The sequence below is a fragment of the Canis lupus genome, chromosome 12, assembly GCF_011100685.1.
Source record: "Canis lupus familiaris isolate Mischka breed German Shepherd chromosome 12, alternate assembly UU_Cfam_GSD_1.0, whole genome shotgun sequence".
Taxonomy (NCBI): Eukaryota; Metazoa; Chordata; class Mammalia; order Carnivora; family Canidae; genus Canis; species Canis lupus.
The window spans coordinates 70,480,084-70,502,502 of record NC_049233.1 but is presented as its reverse complement, the minus strand read 5'-3'; the positions used below and the strand labels follow the sequence as shown (position 1 = coordinate 70,502,502).

Sequence of the window (22,419 nt, the reverse complement as noted above, 5' to 3'; positions counted from 1 at the left end):
GAACAAATGGCAGCCCCAGGGCCCGAAGGGATCGACCCGACCCATTCTCAGCACAAAGTGAGACGCTCTGGGCTCTAAACCAAGACGTGTGTGTCGTTCCCATGGCTATGGTTACCAGTTCAGGGTGGGCCCGTGATCAAGTCTGGCCAAGAAAACGGATGAGAAAGATTTATACCCCGCTGTCTTCCTGCCTCCCCCGGCTGAGAAGAAGGAAGCCCAAGCTGATGGCAGCCTTAGGATGGGGCTGACTCGACGGGGGGCGCAGAAAGCGAGCTAAGGAGCCCGGCCGCCCACAAAATGCCTGAGCTGCTGCATCAGCCAACCCTTAAGCGTGCCCCGTTCCAGATTCCCTGTATAGGGAGGCACCATTTTTGAGTTAGGGTTTCAATGAATCCAACACAAAGCATCGTAGGTGATTCAGCGTCTCGCCCTGTTTCATGGGTTTTCGAGCCCTGATTCGTGAATACCGTGCGTCAAATGCAAAGGGCTAAGTAGCCCGTGTCACGGGCCGCAGAACTCAGACACTGCAGGTGCCTGCATGTGGGTTTGGAGGTTCTTCTCGGATCCACAGTAGCCCTCCCCTGACAAAGCTTCCCGCTCACTGAAGACTGTTCCGTCTTTACCTCATTAGACTTTTCGTTTCTCCTCGGTGGAGTCAGTGCACTTCCGTGGGCCTGGGTGACTCCGGCGCGTAACCTGCTGGAAGCCACAGCGCGACTTGGGTGTAGTTGCTCCTCCGGGGAGCCCACGGATGCTCCCTCGTGGGAATTCCATACGTGCTGTAAAAAGAGTGAAGTTCACGGAACTCAACAACTGTGAGGACATAGGAGTCGCTGCCCTCTGGACGGCCCGGGACCGACTGCGCTTCCCCCTTGCAGGTGTCCAAGGCAGGCGGGGAGAAGCCAGGCAGGCCCGTGGGGGCGGCTTCGCAAGCTGCCCGGGCCCTCCCGACTCTTCTCAGGCCGCTGCCCGGCGTCGTCCTCCAAATGCATTGGTACATATGGAAGATGAATCCAGGGAACAGGCAGCCGGGGAAGCCCTGAGAACCGCCTTATCGCCACCACCACGTCAGGCCTCTCGCCAGTGACAGGACAGGTGGGGGGCCCTGGCTCCAGTACTGCCCGAGCAGGGGACTGTGTGCCAGGAGGGGGGATGCCCAGAGTTTACACGGACGACCAAAGAGTGGCTGGGACAATAGCAAAGCAGTTTTGAAGTAGCATTCACCCTGGCCCCTTAATTTTAGGCGACCCTAGAGGACACACGGTGGCGCACATGCATCTCCAGCCCTGCAACCACCAAAGGGGACCCCCTACCTCTTCTCCGCCAGTCGAATTTATCTGGAAGCAGCCCACTAAGGCATGAGAGGGACTCCCTGCGACGGCTTGCTCATCCTTACAAACTCTCCCTCCTGCCTTTGTTTGCCTTTACTTTTAGTCTTAGAAACATTTAAGGTCGGAAGAGCTCTGGCTGCCGACCACTGGGCTTCCCTTTCCCATGAACTAGGTTCTGCTCCACTGCTGAGCAGCACTGGGAATCTAGCATCCCCACAGCATCTTCCCCTGGGGGAGGGTGACTGGGATGGGCCGGGTTCTGGGGAGCTTCACGGGGGCCTCCAAATTCCATCACTTGAAGACACGTGCAGCTCCATCCTCTGCCAATCCCAAGGCCAGTTCCAATTTCTGCTCCTGTGGCCCGTGATGCTTCTTCAAAGGACAACTTGTTAAAACGTTTACTTATCAGCAAGGGAATGGTCTTTTGTGCAGTTAGTGGCAGTTTTACTTCCTAGAGATGGAGACACCGCTACATTTGGGTTTGCTGCCATTTGTTTTGGAAAACTTAAGGGAATTGTTCACACAAAGATAAAGCTAGCTAGTAACCATCCACTGTCCTCGGAGATTAGTTTGAGGTCACCTGGAATCTGTGACTGATGCTACAGCCCAGGAGTTCAAGGATTATAGAGAACAATGAACATCTATTGAGTGTAGAGTTAGGTCAGAACCTTCCCTCAAAAAAAAAAAAAAAAAAATAGAGGAGAAAAAGTTTTCAGTAAAAGGAAATTTAGGTGGTGGCCCTCTTTTAGGGTTATTTAATACTGAGTTATATTATCAATTAACAGCAATGCTTTTCTAGGTCATTAGTATCCTCGGTTGTTTATATGGAGCAAAAAAATCTGTATAGAGTTGAGGGAAATAGCATATGTGCACACTTGGGGGTAAACTGAGGAAAGGCTCATTTGGGGCACAATGTGTGGCTGATGCTGGAGCCTTCCTTACCCAGCACCTTGAGGATCCATTGGCAGGAACAGGAACAAAAGGGCTTCATCTAACAGACCTCACATGGGTAACTATGGCCCTTGTGGACAAAGGACCCTCAGTATTCTTAAATTTATCACAATGAGGATTCTAAAGACATCAGAGGATACAGGGAATGGGAGTCCCTTAAAAAGAAACGAAATTGGGATGCCTGGAGGACTCAGGGGCTGAGCGTCTGCCCTCGGCTCAGGGCGTGATCTCGGGGTCCTAGGATCGAGTCCCGCATCAAGCTCCCTGCATGGAGCCTGCTTCTCCCTCTGCCTGTGTCTCTGCCTCTCTCTGCATGTTTCTCATGAATAAATAAATAAAATCTTAAAAAAAAAAGAAATGAAATCACTTTTACCCCCAAACAGTGCATTAAAACCTATTCATATTATAAGCATGTGAATTAAGACCTATCTGTGCTGTAAGCATATTACAAGCATCTACACCTAACGGAGATATTAATCACTGTACAACAAACGATGTGTGTTCAAAGTATACGATCGGACGGGTTTTGACCTACGACTCCTTGAATGGGATGAGACTTTTCAAATTTCCTCCAAAAGTCTCCACTGCGTTAGGAATCTCACAGTATGGAAGTCAGAGGGCCTCGGCGCAGGAAGACATGCGCAGATCCTAGCCCCGGAGCCTAAAAGTGACATCCAGGGAGGGCTGAAGAGCAAGGAGATTTTAAGACCAACTGTTCTTCGTACGTGGCTGAGGCACAGAAGGCAAGTGAGGGTCCTCTTCTGTCTGTGTTCTCCTCTCCCAACGTGGCTCATAGGAGTATGTCCCCTGTCATCTGGAGGGCTGCGCTGGGGGGCAGCAAGACGACCGGGTGTCCAAAAATCCACTGGGCGTTGAGAACAGGCTTCTCAGAGGCCTACGATCAAACAGGCTGACCACACGGTGGGAGGGGGGACGAAAGGGCTCGAGTCCGTGGGCGCCCTACTGCTGCCTAGCGCCAGGCGGCATCTCTCAAAAATAGAGGCCAACACTTGCAGCTCGTTCTTTTTTTCTTTTTTTTTTCTATAAGATTTTATTCATTTATTCATGAGAGACACAGGCAGAGGGAGAAGCAGGCTCCATGCAGGGAGCCCGATGGGAACTCGATCCTGGGACTCCAGGATCAGGCCCTGGGTCGAAGGCAGGCGCTCAACCGCTGAGCCACCCAAGCATCCCTTGAAGAAAGAGAAATTAAGGAGTCAATCCCATTTGTTCTTACAGGTGACCTTGACACCCTACGCGTTGTGTGGTCGTGAGTTTTAGAGCCCCCCACCTTGAGTTGGGGTGCACCTTTGTGGCTGTCTCATCTAAGAAACTGCCATAGGAGTGAAGGTATGTGATTCCTGAGGCGAGATCACCAAAAGGTCGTGTTCTTTCCTTTGTCCTCTGGGTATGTTCATTCCCAGAACTCAGCCGCTGCCCTATGAGAAACACCAAGCAGCCCCACGGAGAATCTCAGAGTATCTCCTCACTGATAACGTACTTACAAGGGGAAAAATAAAAACTCTACAGTGGAGAAGCCTGGTGGATGTTACCTTAGCCGAGTTAACAGACCAGTTAACATGACCAGTAATGAGGAAAATAGAGATGATGTGTCTCCAGATATAACACACTGAGAAAGACACAGCATCATCTCAGGGGTATTTCTGGAAAAGAAAAGAAAGAAAAGAAAAAAGAAAGAAAAGAAAAAAAGAAAAGAAAAGAAAAGAAAAGAAAAGAAAGAAAAGAAAAGAAAAGAAAAGAAAAACAAATTTGATAACAAGAAACATCAGATTAACACAAAGAGAAAGACATTCTATAAAATAACTGGCCTGTACTCAAAAATGGCAAGATGAAGAAAGACCAAAAAAAAAAAAAAAAAAAAAAAAAAGGCTGAAGAACTGTTTCAAAGTAAAGGAAATTAAACAGGTATTTCAACTAAATGTTATATATGATCCTGGATCGCGTCTTAAGCTGGGGCAGGGAGGGGTGGGGGAGTAACTATAAAAATATTGCTGGGGTAGCTGTAGAAATGTTAACATAGACCCCGGATTAGATAATAGCATTACATAACTATTATGTCTGCTAATTTTGATAATTCTACTTTAGTTATAGAAGGGAATTCTTAGTCCTTAGAAAATACAGACGGGAAGGTTTCCAACCTACTTTTAAATGGTTCAGAAAAAGAAAAATGTATGTGGGAATAATTGGCAAGTCTGGAAAAACGGTAAAGAGAAGGTTCTCCTTATATCCTTGCAACTATTCTGAAAATTTAAAATCATGTCAAAGTAAAAGGCTCTTCTTGGGAAAATCCCCCCAAAAGAAGTAAAGGACGTACGTGTGTTTAGGGGCTGGGGCTAGGTTTGGGCACAGAAGCGTCTAGAAGCGTCTCTGAATCCAACAACACTTACAGGCTGGTTGCGCTTCGGGAAACAACGGGCTGGGGGATGGGCAGGGACGGGGGGACTACAGAGGATGTCAGGGATCCTGGACAGGGCTTTGGACCAGCAAGGGGCTCCCGGAGCAAAGTGATCAGTGAGCGCAAGCTCTTCCTCCTGTGACACCCTGTGGCGATAAAGGGCTATTGCAGACTTCAGTGCCATCCCTACTTGCAGGGATTAACCTTTGAACTCAGTCATCTCCCCATTCTTGAGCAATCTGGGAGAAAAGACCGTAAGGAGACATCACACTTCCTATTAAATATGGTCGGTGAGCTTTCAAACTAGTAGGTGGGAAGAAAGGGATGTCACAGTGTCTGCATCCCGACTTAAGGGGATGCCAGTCCACAGCCTCATATGCTCCTGTGCAACCACTGTGTCAAAACCGAAGCCAACGCCAAGAGAAAGTGATGAAAATACAGTCGGAGAAGTTCTCATGAATGGGAGAAACACAACTGCAAAACAAAGTGATGTGATAGTCCCTTCGCATGATTTTGTGTCCTTGAAAAGTTAGGAGTAAACTGAATGTTTATAACTGAAATCATATTTTCATCGCACCGAGAGGCACTTAAAAGAATATTATAGAATAACATTCTGAAACGTGAAAACATACACACTTTTTTCGTTTTCTAAGCCAAATTTTTAGTCTCTGGAAAAAAAAAATCACATTCCTGTAAAGGGCAGCATTCCTTCAAAGTTGGGTGTTTAAAATAGATAGAGACTGGTGATAAGTCATGTAAGCTTGGGAGCAAAAGTTCTGTGTTTTACAATAGTGGGCCAAGGGGAGCACTTGACGGGATGAGCACTGGGTGTTATTCTGTATGATGGCAAATTGAACACCAACAAAAAATAAATTTATTATTAAAAAAAATAGTGGGCCACATGATAGGAAATGCATGTGTGGATAGCTATTAAGATAATTTATCGATAAGACCGATAAATCTTTATAATTTTCATTTTTTTATGATGCTACATGTATTGTCAAGACGGTTTTGGTTATAAGTGACAGAGATCCAAATCAACTAGTCTAAGCAAAAAAACAAAACAAAACAAACAAAAAAAAAACGGAATTTGTTGGCTTATACGACTGGGGAATCCAAGAGGTAGCTCTAACTCTCAGGCATGGCTAGATACAGAAGCTCAAATATTTCCTTCTTCCTTCCTCCCTTCCACCTTGCCTGCCTCCTTTCCTTCCTTCCTATCATCTCTCACTTTTCTAATTCCCTCTTTCTTCCTCCCAATCACTCTTTGTACAAACAGCCTTCTCCTTAATGCCAGGGAAGACAGCCAAGAGTGGAGAGAGTAAGTCTCTCAATCTGCTCCATCAGCAATGTCTGGGGGAACAGTCTGGTCCAGTTTGGATCACAAGCACATGCCTGGGAGGGGAGGAGGGAAACCATGCGACTTACAACCTTCCAGGATCATGGCCCAACATGGGGGGCAGAGTAGGATGCTCCAAGGTGTAGCTCACTTGAAGAACCAGAAGAAAAAAGGAAAAATGTGGTCCATATAAAAACCATAGCTAAAATTTCCCCCATGCTGGATAAAGGCAGTTTTACAAGATAATTCTAATGGGCCTAGACATAGATAACCATACATCAAAAGCTCTTTAAGGTAAATATGGGACGAATGCACAAGGATCTACACCATCTTATAAGAACCAAAGGTTTTTAAAAATCTAATAGAGGTTTGGTTAAACAAATCTTACTTTATGCTAAGCGAAATAAGTCAATCAGAGAAAGAAAATTATCACATGATCCCACTCATGTGGAATTTAAGAAACAAAACAAGGAAAGGGTCATAGAGGAAGGGAGAGAAAAAGAAAACAAGTGAAAATCAGAGAAACAAACCCTAAGAGACTCTTAATCATAGGCAACAAAGTGAGGGTCGCTGGAGGGGAAAGGGTGGAGGGAGGGGGTAACTGGGTGATGGACATTAAGGAAGGCACATGAAATAATGACCCTTGGGTGTTATATAAGACTGATGAAGCACTGAACTCTACCTCTGGAACTAAATATATTAATTAATTGAATTTAAATTTTTTTAAAAGATTTTATTTATTTATTCATGAGACACAGAGAGAGAGAGGCAGAGACACAGGCAGAGGGAGAAGCAGGACGTGGGACTCCATCCTGGGACTCTGGGGTCACACCCTGGGCCGAAGGCAGGCATCAACTGCTGAGCCCCCCAGGCATCCCAATTGAATTTAAATTTCAAAAAAGTCTTACTTTATTCCTGAAGTAGTTTTGCATTTACTTATATACAAATGTATTCTTGAGAGGGAGAAGGTACATTTAAAACAGTATATAATTATGAAACAGTATATTAACCCTTTTATTTGATAAAATTATTTGTGTTTCATAATGTATTATCCTTACCTGCTTACATAGCTTTACGTGCATTCAAAAAGTAGGATAGTATATGCAACAAAATGTCACCCCGGGTTATTTCAGGCTAGAAAGAGATGGATGATAGATGATTTTTTTTTTTTTTTTGGCCTATTTGTATTTTATTCTTCTATAGAACTACATATAAAACAAAGCTCAAATTCTATGTAATTCAAAGTTTTGTGCAACAACTTTAGTTGCAGGTGCTAATCCATTTCAGACTAGCACGGAGCCTGCAAGCAGTCGGTTTTACAATAGTGGTAATAGGTAGGTGTCAGGCCTCACCAGCTTACCTAGTTAATTTGAACTAAGTGGTTTGGTCAATAAGAAATGGTAATTGTGCTGACAAGAGAGGACTGCCATACTTCCCAGGGCCTTCATATTGTGATTACTATCAATAGCCTAGTTCTTTTGTCTAACATGAACACTAATCAGAAAATTAAAAAGTCGTCATTAGGCATCTTTGATTTATTTGAAAGATAGAATAACCGTATTACATAGAGGGCTTCAACATTTTTTCCCAGTAGAATACATTCCAAATTTTTAGGGATCAAAAATTCATAAAATGCACAAAAATTCACAGTATAGAAACCACTCTAAGATCATAACTATGATGTTAACAAAACAGCCTTGAAAGAATAGATAGTTCAAAAAGAAATAGAAACAGAAAGAAAGGAGGAAGGGACAAAGAGGGAAAGAAAAATTCATTAGAATTTTGTTGGGCGTAGGGCAGCCCCGGGTGGCTCTGTGGTTTAGCACCGCTTTCGGCCCAGGGTGTGGTGCCGGGGTCCAGGATCGAGTCCCACCTCGGGCTCCCTGCATGGAGCCTGCTTCTCCCTCTGCCTGTGTCTCTGCCTCTCTCTCTCTCTCTCTCTCTCTCTCTGTGTCTCTCATGAATAAATATATAAAATCTTTAAAAAAAAATTTTTGTTGGGCACCAACTAAGTTCCTAGGGCAAAGCACTTCTATAATCAGAAAATTCCATCAGGGTTGCTTTTTAAATTATTTAATATACAACTTTAATATACCAAAGTTCAATTTGCAAATTAACTTTTGGGAATCTACAATTTTAGATATTTCCTATTATATTAAAATTTTAGTAGAATAAATGAGGAAATAAAAGCAAGGTGAATAATTAACCCTGCTTCCATTCTACCTAGCCAATGAGTGTTTGCAAGTAATGTAACAGAAAGCAGTGAGTAATAAAGAAATAATTTCATGGAAAAAAAGTGATTGGGATGCCCGGGTGGCTCAGTGGTTGAGCATCTGCCTTCAGCTCAGGTCGTGATTCAGGGTCGAGTCCCACATTGAGCTCCCTGCATGGAGCCTGCTTCTCCCTCTGCCTGTGTCTCTGCCTCTGTGTCTGTCATGAATAAATAAATAAGTCTTAAAAAAAAAAAAAAGGAAAAAAGTGATTCATAGAATAAAATGAGCTAAGCTAAATTCTGATAAACCCTTATTTTAAAGATACTGAATGATTTTCCACTGGGAGTAACAAAAATCTTTATTGCCTATTAAAAGTACTTTTAAAGTACTTGGAAATACAGTGCAGAGGGAAACTCAGCAAAATATAAAAACTGAATTATTATCTTTTCAGTTATTTTCTTCTTTAGTTTCTATGGTGTCCTAATAGCTTAGAGAAAGCATCAACATCAGAGAGCTATGGTGTGCCAGATTTCAGCCATGTAACACACAGTTTATTCCTTCAGTGACATAGTACTCATTCTATCTTTATGATTTTATTAGTCCAGGTTCTCCAGAGAAACAAAATCAATAAGATGTGCATATCTGTAAAAAGAGATTTACATTAAGAAATTAGCTCCTGCAATCATGGAGGCTGGCACATCTCAAATCTCCAGGGTGGGTCAGCTGGCTGGAGACTCAGGGAAGAGGTGATGCTGTATTTCAAGTCTAAAGGCCATCAGGCTTGAGATCCGGGAGAAGTTTGAGTCCAAAGGCCACCTGCTGGCAGAAATCCCTCTTGTCAGGAGGAAGTCAGTCTTTACTTCCATTTAGAAACTTCAACTAATTGGATGAGGCCCACCCACATTATGGAGGGCAATCTGCTTTACCCAATCGACCGATTCAAGTGTTAATCCCGCATAGAAACACCCTCACAGAAAGACCCAGAATAACGTTTAACCAAATATCTCGGCACCCCGTGGCCCAGTTAAGTTGACACATAAAACTAACCATCACTCAGAAACGTCCAAAATATTGTTTGACCACATACCTGAGCGCTGACACATAAAATTAACCATCACAATGACCTAAGTGAGATCTGACATCTGAGATAAACAGTAGTTTTTCTTTACCTTCTATTCAAATGGCTCATTTTCTCATTGAATATAAGGAAACTTAAGTTTTCCAGGTTATTTTATGGAGAGAAGGATGAGACCTTCGGTATAAGACAGAGAAAACCAAGAGTTAATTTTACATCATTTGTTATCAAGAGGTGAACATCTGAGGTGGACACTTTTGGGCCACGAGCATCTTGACCCTCTTCTCAGGTTTGGGCTGTCTGCCATTGGTGCAATTTAGTGGGCGCCAAGCTCCCATCTTCTATCACAAACGCCACACACCTGGCTCCCATTGATTCCTGACAGCTCCAGCTGAACCATTTATTAGACGTTCCTGCTCATGACTTTTGAACTGAAGTAAACACACAAAGAGGCACTGGCTCCACAGTGGCAGCTGGCTCCAGGGACTTGAGCTGGGGTTGGTGATGCTAGCAATGACAGTTTCCAATGCCCACCGAGGAAGAACATCATAACCAGACCCCTCCCATGAAGATAGTTAGCTATGTTTCATCATCTGCCTGACTGGTTGATCCCTGCCAATCTTCCAAGCCTGTCCTTTGGCTTTCCCATCAACTTTCTGAAGTACCTATACCCTTCTAGTACATTTCTTTTTGCTTATTGTAAACAGAATGGTCAGCCAACAACTCTGACCAATCTAATACTCTTGTCTAGGAAGCTTCAAAGGAAATTGTTTTGATGTTTTATAGAGTGGATATAGCATAAGGGGGACCGTTCTAACACACTACAAAGCCTGGATTAATTTTAGAACATAGTAATGTGTACATTTACGTCAGTCATCCAAAATCCGAAGACCTATGAGACAAGTTACCCTCCTGTTATAAGCGGACTTGTGTTCCCTAAAATTCGTATGTCGAGGCCTTAATCCCTAGAAACTCTAAATGCGACCGTATTTGGAATTAAGGCCTTTAGAGAGGTGATGGAGTTAAAATGGGACTGTCAGGGTTGGTCCTAATTCGATATGACTGGTGTCCTTACAAAAGAAGAGGTTAGGACATGAGCAAAACAAAGGGATGACCATGTGAGGACACAGCAAGAAGGCCGCCATCTGCAAGCCAAAGAGAGAGGCTCCAGAAGAAACCAAACCTGCCAACACCGTAATTTTGGACTTCCAGACTCCAAAACTATGAGAAAATAAACTTCTACTGTTTAAGCCACCTAGTCCATGGTATTTTGTTATGGCAGCCCTAGTAAACTAACATATATATGCCCTGAAGGATCTTATAATTTTTAAGAGAGATAAATATGGATAAGAAAAAATACAGATGCTAAGATATAAATTGCACATAGGATAGTGGAGGATGAAGGCGGAGGGTTAGGGAAGAAGGGTTAGGAAAAGGCCGTAAGAATTTAGATATTATTTGTCTTATTTTTAAGCAAGATCTTTTCTTGAGCCAAACCATATATAAATACCGGTTGCTTAAGCAATGAGAATGTGTTTGGCTAATTAGCCTACCATCACAAACGAAATGCAATAAAAGCAAATTATAAAGCAACTGATGGAGGGCAAAGAAGAAGAAGGAAAAAAAAAAAAAACACCCCAAGCCTTAATATCCTGTTTTTAACATTTTGCCTGATGAATTTTTTTAACATACTAAAATACCAACAAATGTAAATATCAACATATCAACAGATAAGCTATAAAACTAGTATCAAATTATCCCTGTGAAGCAAGGTGGCAAAATTATGATACCGGGCCATCAACTATGAACATCCTGTGAAGCAAATCTGCCACTATCTCAACTAAGACCAGAGCCTACAGCTAAGACCAGAGCCTACAGCGACAGTTTAATGTTTTAGAAAATGAGAAGACTTCATTGTAGACAAAAGGACAGCACTAATGAATGCAGCCTCCGCCATCGTGCACACTCAGGGGGAGGTCATTGTTGTCCTAAGGAAGGTGTGGTGATCTCTTGGGGCGGGGCAATGCATTTGGATGGAAAAGGTCATAGGCCCATTATATCTCAATAAAACTGAAGAAAGATAAAAAGGTTAGAAAAGAGCAAGAGGGGCACCTGGGTGGTTCTGTCCATTAAGTGTCTGCCTTTGCCTAGGTCATGATCCCAGGATCTTGGGACAGAGCCCCACATCCCATTTCTCCCTCTGCCCTTCCTCCCTTCTCTTGACATCTCTCTCCCTGTCTCTCTCAAATAAATAAAATCTTTAAAAGAAAAACAAAAGAGCAAGAGAAAGTGACAAAAAACTCAATTGGCATGATCTAAACTTCAGTGCTACTGCATAATGCTGCTCTAGATTATCAGCATCCCCTGTCCATGTTCATATGAAAATGATACTGAATCTTCAGTAATTTGTGATTCTATTTAAGTGCTTTTGTTTAATACCTCAACTTCTTGGTATTCACATTAACACAAATGGGATAAAAGCACATCAATTTTCCTCTGCTAACTATCGATCTGATGCAGTTTCCCAATTAAATCCATCTAAAGCTAATGTGCAGTTTTCTTCTTTCTTCTTTTTTTTTTTTTAAAGATTTTATATATTTATTCATGAGCGACAGAGAGAGTGAGAGAGAGAGAGGCAGAGACACAGGCAGAGGGAGAAGCAGGCTCCATGCAGGGAGCCCGACGTGGGACTCGATCCTGGGACCCCAGGGTCACGCCCTGGGCGGCAGACGGCGCTAAACCACTGCGCCACCGGGGCTGCCCTAATGTGCAGTTTTCTAGGAAGTTTTGCATTTCTCCCCCCATGATCGGAAAGAAGAATCTAGAATTCACCCTAAACTGGGTATACCTGTGGGTTCACAGTATAAGAAGCAATTTCTCATTGCTGACAATACTTCGGCATTATAGGGTCATGAACTGTCAAACCTTTGAGATTTTATCCCCTCCTGCAAGCTAGTAAGTTAGCCTATTACAGTTTCGGGGGCTCTAGCTAAAAGCAGGCGATGCCTGGGTCACAGACAAAGTACTCCACTGCTCTCGGCACAGCAGGCTGCATGAGCATCAACCTATTTGGATCAGTTGCTCTTGCCCCCTAAGTCCCAGAAAGAATACGTAATGGACCCAGATGACAATGTCCACACGGAGGGGCTTGCACGGCAAAAAGGAAACCCAGGACCAAGGCCCCAGATTTCTTAGCTGGCAGCAAGCAGCCAGCCTCCCCCACCCCGAGAGTGAGTAGTTAGTAGTTCCCCATTAGTCGTGATGTGGTCGCCTTCCTCGCTGGGCCTGTGACTAGTTAGGGAAACTGCTCAGTCTCAGGAGACAGAGAAGCCTTGCGATCTAGCACCCTCGGCAAGAATGCACAGGGACCAGGCTCTCCTAACAATCCACCCTACACGTTCTTGACAGAACGGAAATTTTCACATGGATGTATAACCCCGTTGACTGCCCTGATTAATCTGACTGGCAGAGGCTTCATTCAATTTGTCTCGTACAGCGTTTAATTAAGGCCCTGTCACCAATAGCTAAGTGGCAGGATGAGACCCATCTGTCGTATTGACCTCAATCGTGCCCCCCGGTTCCTGGAATCCCATAAACCATCAGGGTCTACCTTTGAAAGCCACCGGCGTTCTCCTTATGGCTCTGATTTCACCTTCCTATCTGGTCTGAGGCATTAATCTCGGTTCAGCTCATGTTTTAAGGATGGTTCAAAATCTGCCATCTAGGGCAATTCTATCACCTATAACAACTCTGGCCAGTGAGTTGAGGCCGACCCGACTGCCCTCTAAGGCCGAGGTGGCATCAGTGATCACTCTAGCTAAACTCAGGGACAAATGTCCTACCATCTTTTCTAACTGGCTCACATCATCAGGATAACCAACCACAGAGTGCACGTACGTGAGTCCGTTATCTCTCTAGGAAGTTCCTCCAAGTAACTAAGGGTGGCCCAGTCTCAGAGATCTCCACTGTCATCTGAAGCCTATGCAATCCATTGGAGGGTCCTTAAATGCTTGAAAAGCTCTTAGGACTACAGGTAAGGTGCCAGTTACTGCGATCCTGGAAGCAGTAAAATTAATGCGGGGCTTCCATACAAGCAGCACGGTCCTGGGAGTGAACAGGGTATCCCCAGAAAGAAAGTGTTGATTACCATTGTTGAGGATCCCTAGTGGGACCAACCTAAGTGTCAAAGCACAGGTCAGGTTGACAGGGTCTCCAGCGTGGTGAAGAAGGACCCCTCCAGGAGGAAAGTTACACAAGCAGGATACTGTCCTGCCGTCCGTGTTTAATCCTATTACCTGGTTGGGGCGCTTGGGTGGCACAGTTGGTTAAGCACCCGACTCTTGGTTTTTGTTTTTTGTTTTGTTTTGTTTTTCCGTCTCTTGGTTTTGTCTCAGGTCATGACCTATGGGTTGCGAGTTGCACGGAGTCTACTTGGGATTCTCTCTCCCTCTCCCTCTCCCACTGCCCCTCCTCCTCCTTTAATAGAAATAAGTCTTAAAAAAAACAAAACAAAACAAAAAAACCTAGTCCCTGGTATTTAGCCTGCAACCCCTCAATTGCTCATTAACAGGCAATATAGTGTAGGGCCATTTAATTTCCAGCTGATTATACAATCTGGTCAAATGTTTGCCACCAATTCCCATGGACTTGCCTCAACTTCTGTTGACTGACAAGGCTCTTGTCTTTCCTTTTTTTTTTTTTTTTTTTTAGAAAGTTACATTTCTCAGTATTCTAACCTCATCACCAAAAACTATGAAGAAGTGTGAAGGGTCTGAGATTTTACCCTATTTGCAGGCTAACAAGCTAGCCAACTATAGTTTCATAGATGCTCGTATAAGACACAAGACTCCTGTGCTAAGGACAAAGATAATTTATAATTCACAGCAGTAGCAGTGACCAGAGTATAAGTATTATTATTTTTTGTGTGTGTGCTGCCAAGCCCCATTTCCTACAGGTCATGAGGAAGGGGGCCAATGACACCTACACTTGTAGTGCATTGCATTATAGGAGATGAATCCTGAATTCAGAGAACCTGAATCATAATGGGTAGTAAGCATGCGCTCCTTTTGTTGCAGAGGAAGTCATCTTCTCTATCTCCCAAAGCTGTTCACTATACAAACATCTTTGAACAAATTGCTTGGGGGAGAAAACCACATTCAGTACCTCCACTCTCAGGATATTCAGAAACCCACGGAGAGCTATCTCTCAAAAGAAATCTCTAATTTCTTAGTGGTAATTGCCAGAAGCCACTAATCTCTAATTCATATTTCACATGAGGTAGGATTGCACTCAACTGCATTTAACAAAATTCTGACTACAGTGGTTTAACCAAATGTTTGCTTTGATTTGTTTGTTTGTTTGTTTTCTCCTGCATGTAACCAGAGGTGGACAGTCCAGGTCTAGTATAGATATAATCAAGGTCTTCAAGGACTCAGCTCCCTATCCTCCTGCTCCACTCTCTTCATCATTTGGTTTTTCACTTGATGGTCCCAACATGCACACTCTCCCTCCATTTGTACCATTCTGGAGCTCAGTTGAGAGGAGTAACTATCACATTTGAAGGAAAGTTGAAAACTTTAAGAGAGGATAGATGAAGAATTAAGATACATATTAGGGTGCCTTGGAAACACAAGTGAAGTAGATGTTCCCAGACATGGAATGGTGTCGAATTTTACTAGAAAATTTATGTAAGTAGATGGACTGAGTCAAAGCAATACTTTGTTTTAAGGCACAGGAGCAAAGTATTAATCAGTGAACAAGCTAACAGGGGTGACTTGAAAGGTTAAATGTAACTGAATAATTTAGTAAATAACCTATGATTCAAAAATGTGTTTTGGGGCACCTGGGTGGTTCAGTGGGTACACGTCTGACTCTTGAGTTAGTCTCAGGTCAGAAGAGTCTGCTTGAGGCTCCCTCTCCCCACACCCATGCATGCAGGCACATGCGCACATGCGTGGTCTCAAATAAATAAATCTCAGAAAAAGACAAAAAAATGGGGGCGCCTGGGTGGCTCAGTTGGTTAAGTGTCTGACTCTTGTTTTGCCTCAGGTCAGGAGAGGCTGCTTGTGAATCCTTCTCCCCTACCACCGTCTCTCCTGCATGCACACATGGACACACACAGTCTCTCTCTCTCTCTCTCTCTCTCAAATAAATAAATATTAAAAAACAAAAAAGCCAGGGCACCTGGGTGGCTCAATCAGTTAAGCTTCTGCCTTTGGCTCACATAATGATCTCAGGGTCTGGGATCGAGCCCCACGCATTGTGCTCCTGCTCAGCGGGGAGTCCGTCTTCTCCTAGTCCCCCCATATGTGCTCACTCTCTCTCTCTCAAATAAATAAATAAAATCTTTTTCTAAAAAAGTGTTTTTAATAAAAATTAAAAGTTTTATTTTTTAATGATAGTCACAGAGAGAGAGAGAGAGGCAGAGACACAGGCAGAGGGAGAAGCAGGCTCCATGCACCAGGGAGCCCGACGTGGGATTCGATCCCGGATCTCCAGGATCGCGCCCTGGGCCAAAGGCAGGCGCCAAACCGCTGCGCCACCCAGGGATCCCTAAACATTTTAAATTACACAAATGCACAGCTCAAACAGCACTGTAATCTTTCCTTGTTTGGTGCTACTGTTCAGATGAATGAGTTATGGCTTCTAGTACTAGGTAAAAATAGGAAATCAGAATGCAGCTTGAGGCTGGCTCAGTTTGTGACAACACCCTAGTGTTAGTTACTATACTTCTCTACCTTCTGTATTACCTTATGGAATTGCTACATAGAATTTTAACACCAAAAAAATCTATATTTCCTTAGAGTAGAAATAAGCTTATATGAACAATTCTTTTATAGTAACTGAAAATCAGACAATCTGCTACAGTTGGTATCAGGGATTCATTTTTAGCACATGCTGAGGCAATCGGTTTCTAGTTTCTAAATAATCAGTTCTGAATAGTCTAAATAATCCATTTACGCTCAACAGATCCTTTCAGTGTATAACCCCAAAGCACTAGGTATCTTCAAGATTGTAAGGATAGGGCAGCCCTGGGGGGGGAGGGGGGGCTCAGCGGTTTAGCGCCGCCTTCAGTCCAGGGCCTGATCCTGGAGACCTGGGATCGAGTTCCACGTCGGGCTCCCTGCATGGAGCCTGCTTCTCCCTCTGCCTGTGTCTCTGCCTCTCTCTGTGTGTGTCTCTCATGAATTAAAAAAAAAAAATTAAGATTGTAAAGATAAATTCATATAGACAGAGAAGAAACTAAAGAAAAATAGTTTGAGGATAAAGTCAATCCTCAATTATGCATCCTATGAAATAACCATATTCTCAACTTGTTTCCTTCTCCTATATGTTGTCTAAAACTCTCTTTTTTCCCTAAGGGTAAAACGTTTGATAGAGAGGAGTCTGAATATGGTAAATGAAATTTGCGCTTGTCAAAGTTTCAATAACTGACTGTATGTTAGTTCTGATCATCTAAAGTTCATTATAGATGTTTAGGCGCATACTTCTCTTGGCCTGCTCCTATTACCAGTAAGATATCCTTCTCTAATGCCAGTTTCTCAGGGTAAAATAATTGCGTCTATTAGTTTGAAATTATTAAATGATAGATAACAAGTTCCTCAACAATAAAAACGTATGCTCAGGCTCTTCCCACATGTCGGAGGTGAGCTACTGTACATGCAAAGAATGATCATTATTATTACTTGTATTGTAATAATCCCTTTTTTTAAAAGAATATTTTATTTATTTATTCATGAGAGACACAGAGAGGCAGAGACACAGACAGAGGGAGAAGCAGGCTCCATGCAGGGAGCCTGATGCGGGACTCGATCCCGGGACTCCAAGATCACGCCCTGGGCCAAAGGCAGGCGCCAAACCACTGAGCCACCCAGGGATCCCTGTAATAATCCCTTATATTCACACAGTTCTTTAATGTTTAAAAATGATTCAAAAAAAAATGATTCCATGTTTTCTTATTCGAGGGACTCAATATTCACATGGGGAATTATTCAAGTAATACTGCCTCATTTTACAGATAAGGCAAATTAGACCAAAAAATGTTTAAGCGACTCGCCCCATGTCGCGAGCATAGAGATGTAATTACATTCAAAACAGACATAGTCCTTAGTCTTGTTAAACTCTATTCTGATGAGAAGTTCAGAGAAGTTCAGAGAAGTTCAGAGAAGTCGTGAGCAACCTCCGCATGGTATGGAGCCAGGGCGCTAGGAGGCCCCAGGACAGACGATGGGAAGGGCAGAGAGGCAGGCCCCAGCCCGGGAGGTAGGTGAAGTCAGGGAGATTTTCTTGAGGACCATAAAGTCCCATTTCAGCCTTCACTCTGTTGGTCCTGAGAATAGAGGTTTCTACTTAGAATCTACCAAACTGCTTTGGGACTTGAATAAAACTGTGAACGTCAGTATCTTGTAATTAACCTTGAGCCCATGTTTCCCACCCTGCTGCCCCCCTACCAGCCGCGTGGGTTGCATGGAGCGCTTGTTCAAAATACAGACTTGGCAGGAGGGGTGGGGAAGGGATTACTTTGGAGTTTTCTAGAAACTTTTTGGGGTGAGATCCAGGAAAATTACTGCTTTAAGTATAAACACCTTGGGGATTCTGAAGTCAAATAGCAAAATAAAGAAGACATTTTTGGTAGTGGCTCTAAATGGCTTCTGCTCCAATAAGGCTTTTTTTTTTTTTTGGATGAGTACCTGGAAAAGTGTATTTGGGGTATTTGGGAAGGGATTACTTTGGAGTTTTCTAGAAACCTTTTGGGGTGAGATCCAGGAAAATTACTGCTTTAAATATAAACACCTTGGGGATTCTGAAGCCAAAGAGCAAAATAAAGAAGACATTTTTGGTAGTGGCTCTAAATAGCTCCTGCTCCAATAAGGCTTTTTTTTTTTTTTTTTTTTTGGATGGGTACCTGGAAGAGTGTGTTTTGGGGGTATTTGGGTACTTGGGGGGGGGACTGTGAAAGATACAGTTGGGATGAGAGCGCTACTTTGCAGATTGTCAGTGCCCCCAGGCCTCACGTGCAAGGTGTTGGCTTAGACTAAGTGCATGCTTGATGCATGTTTGTGGATTCGCTCATCGGGCATCAGTATTTGCAACTTCCATGAGTTTTGCAAGCGCTGTCTTTGGGGTTCCTGCTCCAACCTTCGGGCGCCCGGCCAGGAGCAGCTGCAGCAGCTGCAGCAGCTGCACGAGGGCGTGCAGGTCCGGGAGCCAGACGGAATGCACCGGGACCCGGGTCCTGCAGCCGGCAGGCCCGGGTCCCCCCATCCGCGCTCCGGCCCACAGAGGGGGCGGCGACCGCGCCTGCGCCCCGCGCTCGCTGGGGTCTCGGCAGGTCTGTGTCGTGCACGGGACGGGCTCCGTGCAAATGCTGCCAGTGCACAGGCTGAGGGCTGTGCCGTGCGCCCCAGTGCACATGCGTGCCCTCGACACCCCTTCAAACCCAGGAAGTACGGCCTGCAGCCGACTGGCCCTATTAGGTCCCCCTATGGGGTCGGGGCCCCGGAGCAACTAGCAAAAAGGAAAAGGGAAGAGAGAACGAGCGCAGGGGCAGGCGCGGCGGGCCGGGCGGCCGAGGGGGCCCGAGGGGTGCAGGCGGGGCTCCCCCCCCCCCCGGCGGCGGCGGCACGTGGTCGGCCCGCGCGGGAGCTCCGCGCCGTGGGGGAGGGGAGCGCGTGGGCCGGCGCCGAGGGGCCCGGCGGCCGCTGCAGCCCGGCGGCCGCCACTGCGCAGGCTCCGGCCGGGCGCAACCACCGTGCGCGGGCGGGGGGGGGGGCGGCCCGCGGCGCCGCGCTCCTCCGTCGACCGGCCCGGCCTGCCGCGTCTGCCTCCGCCGCTGCCTCCGCCGCTGCCCGGCCGCGTCGCCGGTCGACCGCAGGCCCCCCGCGTCCGGGCCGAGGGCCGCTCCCCGCCCGGCCGCCCCCGCCCGGCCGCCCCCCCCCCCGCGAGGCCGCCGTGGACGCGCCCGCCGCCCCTCGGCCCCCGGAGGTGGTTTGGCCGCCCCCGCCCCTCCCCCTCCCCAGTGTCGCGCGTCGGCGCCGCTGCCTCCCCCGCTCGGCTCCGCTCCGGCCCGCTCGGCCCGCTCGGCCCGCTCCCGCCCCGCGGCCTCCGCGCCCAGCTCCGCCCGCAGCCGCCCCCGCCCCCGCCCGCCGCGGCGCTAGTGTCCCCGCCGACCGGGCGGCCCGGCGGCAGCAGCAGCAGGCGGAGCGGCCCGAGCCCGAGGCGGCGGCGGGAGCCCATGGCGTACAGTCAGGGAGGCGGCAAGAAGAAAGTGTGCTACTACTACGACGGTGAGCGCCGGGGCGGGGGAGCGGAGGGACGGGAGGGACGGGGCCGGGAGGGACGGGGACCGCGGAGGGCAGGGGAGGGGAGCGGAGGGACGGGGCCGGGGACCGCGGAGGGGAGGGGAGGAACGGGACGGGGCCGGGGACGCCCCGGGACGGCCCGCCCGCCCGCCCGCCCGCCAGGCCTCCCCCTGCCGACGCCCCCTTCCCGCCCGCCCGGCCTCCCCCCTGCGCGCCCCCCCTGCCTCCCCCTGCCGCCGCCTCCTTCCCGCCCGCCCGGCCTCCCCGCCTCCCCCCCCCCTGGCCTCCCCCCTGCGTCCTCTCTGCCTCCCCCCCCCGGCCTCCCCCCTGCCCGCCGCGGCCGTGTGGGCCCCGCTCCGGCCCGACCCCTCCCCCCGGGTCAGGGCAGCTCCCCCGGCCCGGGCTCCGCACAAAGCCCCGCGGCCCCGAGGGCCCCGCCCCTCCCTCCTCCCCTCCCGGGCGGGGGCCGCCGCCGCGCTCGGCTCCGCGCTCCGCCCCCAGCGTCGGCCGGGCCCCCCGCCCCGGTCCCCGCCCCGGGTCGGGCTGCAGGGCGGCCCCGGGCCCCCGCTCCCCGCTCCCCGGCTCCCGCGCCCCGGCCCCGTCCCGCTCCTTTGTCCGCCGCCGGCCCCTTCGGGCGCCCCTCGCTCCGACTGGGAGGCGTGAGGCCGCCCTGGCTCGGCGGGCGGGGCGGGGCGGGGCGGGGGCGCAGGTGCCCCCCGCGGGCCCGCCCAGGCGCGGTCACCACCCACCTCTTTGTTGCTCTTTGTTCGGTCAGGAAATAACACCCGGGCGTCGGGCTTGCGAAAGCCGCTGCCGGGCGCTGGGAGTTTCGGGTGGGAAAAGTTCGAGGAGGGCCGGGTGAGCAGGTGGGCAGGTGGGCAGGTGAGCCGTGAGCAGGTGGTGGACAGGTGAGCCGGGGTGCGGGTGAGCAGATGGTGGACAGGTGAGCCGGCGGACAGGTGAGCCGGTGGGCAGGTGACCAATGGGCAGGTGAGCAGGCTGACAGGTGAGCCAGTGGGCAGGTGACCAATGGGCAAGTGAACCGGTGGGCAGGTGACCAGTGAGCAGGCGAGCAGGCAGACAGGTGAGCCAGTGGAAAGGTGAGCCAGGGGGCAGCTGACCGATGAGCAGGTAGGCAGGTGAGCCTGGGGGGGCAGGTGACCAGTGAGCAGGCAGACAGGTGAGCCGGTGGGCAGGTGACCAAGGGGCAGGTGAACCGGTGGGCAGGTGACCGTGAGCAGGTGAGCTGGTGGGCAGGTGACCAGTGGGCAGGTAAGCTGGTGGGCAGGTGGCCAGTGAGCGGGTGAGCAGGTGAGCCTGTGAGCAGGTGAGCAGGTGACCGACCGGTGAGCAGGTGACAGGTGAGCAGGTGGGCTCCAGCCGTGCGGCCCGCGGCGAAGTCGGCTGCCCCGCCGTGTGGAAGCAGAGATGCCGCGGCCCGGCGACCTGCAAGCCCCGCGGTCCGTCCGAGGCCCCTGCGCGGGGAGGGGGCGCACCTTCCAGGCCCAGGTCACCAGACGTGCGATTCTACCTTGAAAGTGGCCGGGTCGCGTCAGGTCGGTCCGCAAGGCTGAATCTCGACGCCCGATTATGTAAAATGACCACCTGCGGCACTTATGGAAAAACTTAAAAACGATACATAAGAAACCTAGATAGTTTGGTAGTTGACGGCCGGTGCCCAACAGTTCACAGCTGCGTTTTAAAAACCGCTTCTGAGAGCGCTGCAGACACGTGTAGTCCAAGTCGACATCGTGCCGCCCTGGAGGAGCAAGGACAGGAATATCTTTTAGTGTTAATAGGAATTCTGTTTCTTAGAGATCATTCTTTAAGGATTCATTCACATTTCGAGGCAGCGGTAAAACCCAAGCCCCGCATTCCCTGATGAAATTGGAAAGTTAATAACCATGGGTATGGGTTCATTTTTAAAATGATGCTAGTAGTTCCTAAGGTTTAGAGACTTGTGCTTGTCAGGGGTTGGGTAAAGGAGGGAGGCTTAAAAAGTTGGGGAAACTCTTCGGGGCCCTTCCCGCAGCTGTTGGCTGCTAGCGACAGGGATAGGCTCCCATGAAGTACACGCCGCTTGTAGCCGCTGGGCACAGACTGGCACTGTGGAACCTGGAGGTGCACTCAGCAGCGGTTGTAGGAACAGCTGTGTTTCTGGGCCCCTTTATGATGAGCCTTTGCTGAGGGATGGGGGGATGCCCAGGGCAGGATGCCGACGTGATAGGGAGAGCGGAAAAGTGGAAATATCAGGTGTCGTGATTGTTGCCTAATACTTTACCGTAGACCATCCAGCTGTTTCACCCACGGCCGACACCAGGTGTATAACTGAACGTTTGGATATCTCTCATTAGGTCATCTGCCTTTTGTCTGAGGCTCATGCCTCATTTTCAGAATGGAATTTTTAGTTGCTTTCATTTGGAATATTTTTTGGTTTGGGGGGAGGCTAATAAAATGTTAAAATTGTCAAGTGGGTCGGGTATCATTGTGTTGATGATTAGTGTGCTGCAGTATAGCTATCAAGCTTTGAACAATTAATCCCAAAAGCTTGCATTTCATTACTCAAAAAACCCTAGTTTGTCAGCCTAAAAAGGTAGTGGTGTTTCTTTGTGTGTGTGTGTGTGTGTGAGGAAAGATGCAAGTAAAGCAGCTTCTGCACCAAAGAATTGGGAGACTTGAAGGTATACAGTGTAGATGGGATTGGAACTAAAAATCTGCCAGCCTAAATCAGCTGGTTTTAACTTGCTGATCAAGTAGAAGGAAGAAAGGTGAAGACAGAGATGCAGTAGTAGA

At 47.8% G+C, this 22,419-nt stretch overlaps 1 protein-coding gene and 1 long non-coding RNA gene across 4 annotated transcripts in view; one reads left to right on the top strand and one right to left on the bottom strand.

The window, feature by feature from the left end:
* Nucleotides 1–20,613, bottom strand: part of LOC119876885 — a 41,331-nt gene extending 20,718 nt beyond the window's left edge. The window contains exons 1-2 of the long non-coding RNA XR_005368173.1: nt 20,376–20,613; nt 624–779 (exon numbers count right to left, since the gene is read on the bottom strand). This is a non-coding gene — a long non-coding RNA (uncharacterized LOC119876885). The remainder of the gene's footprint in view (nt 1–623; nt 780–20,375) is intronic.
* The window catches only part of HDAC2 (histone deacetylase 2), a 29,389-nt gene continuing 25,451 nt past the window's right edge, over nt 18,482–22,419 (top strand). The window contains exon 1 of one of the 3 annotated variants that reach the window (XM_038554999.1): nt 18,482–18,656. In XM_038554999.1, the coding sequence (XP_038410927.1) occupies nt 18,542–18,656 (115 nt within the window). In that variant the 5' untranslated portion in view covers nt 18,482–18,541. Of the gene's footprint in view, nt 18,657–19,472; nt 19,612–20,448; nt 20,535–22,419 lie in introns of those variants that run through there. The other 2 variants (XM_038555000.1, XM_038555001.1) reach the window with 2 other exon arrangements.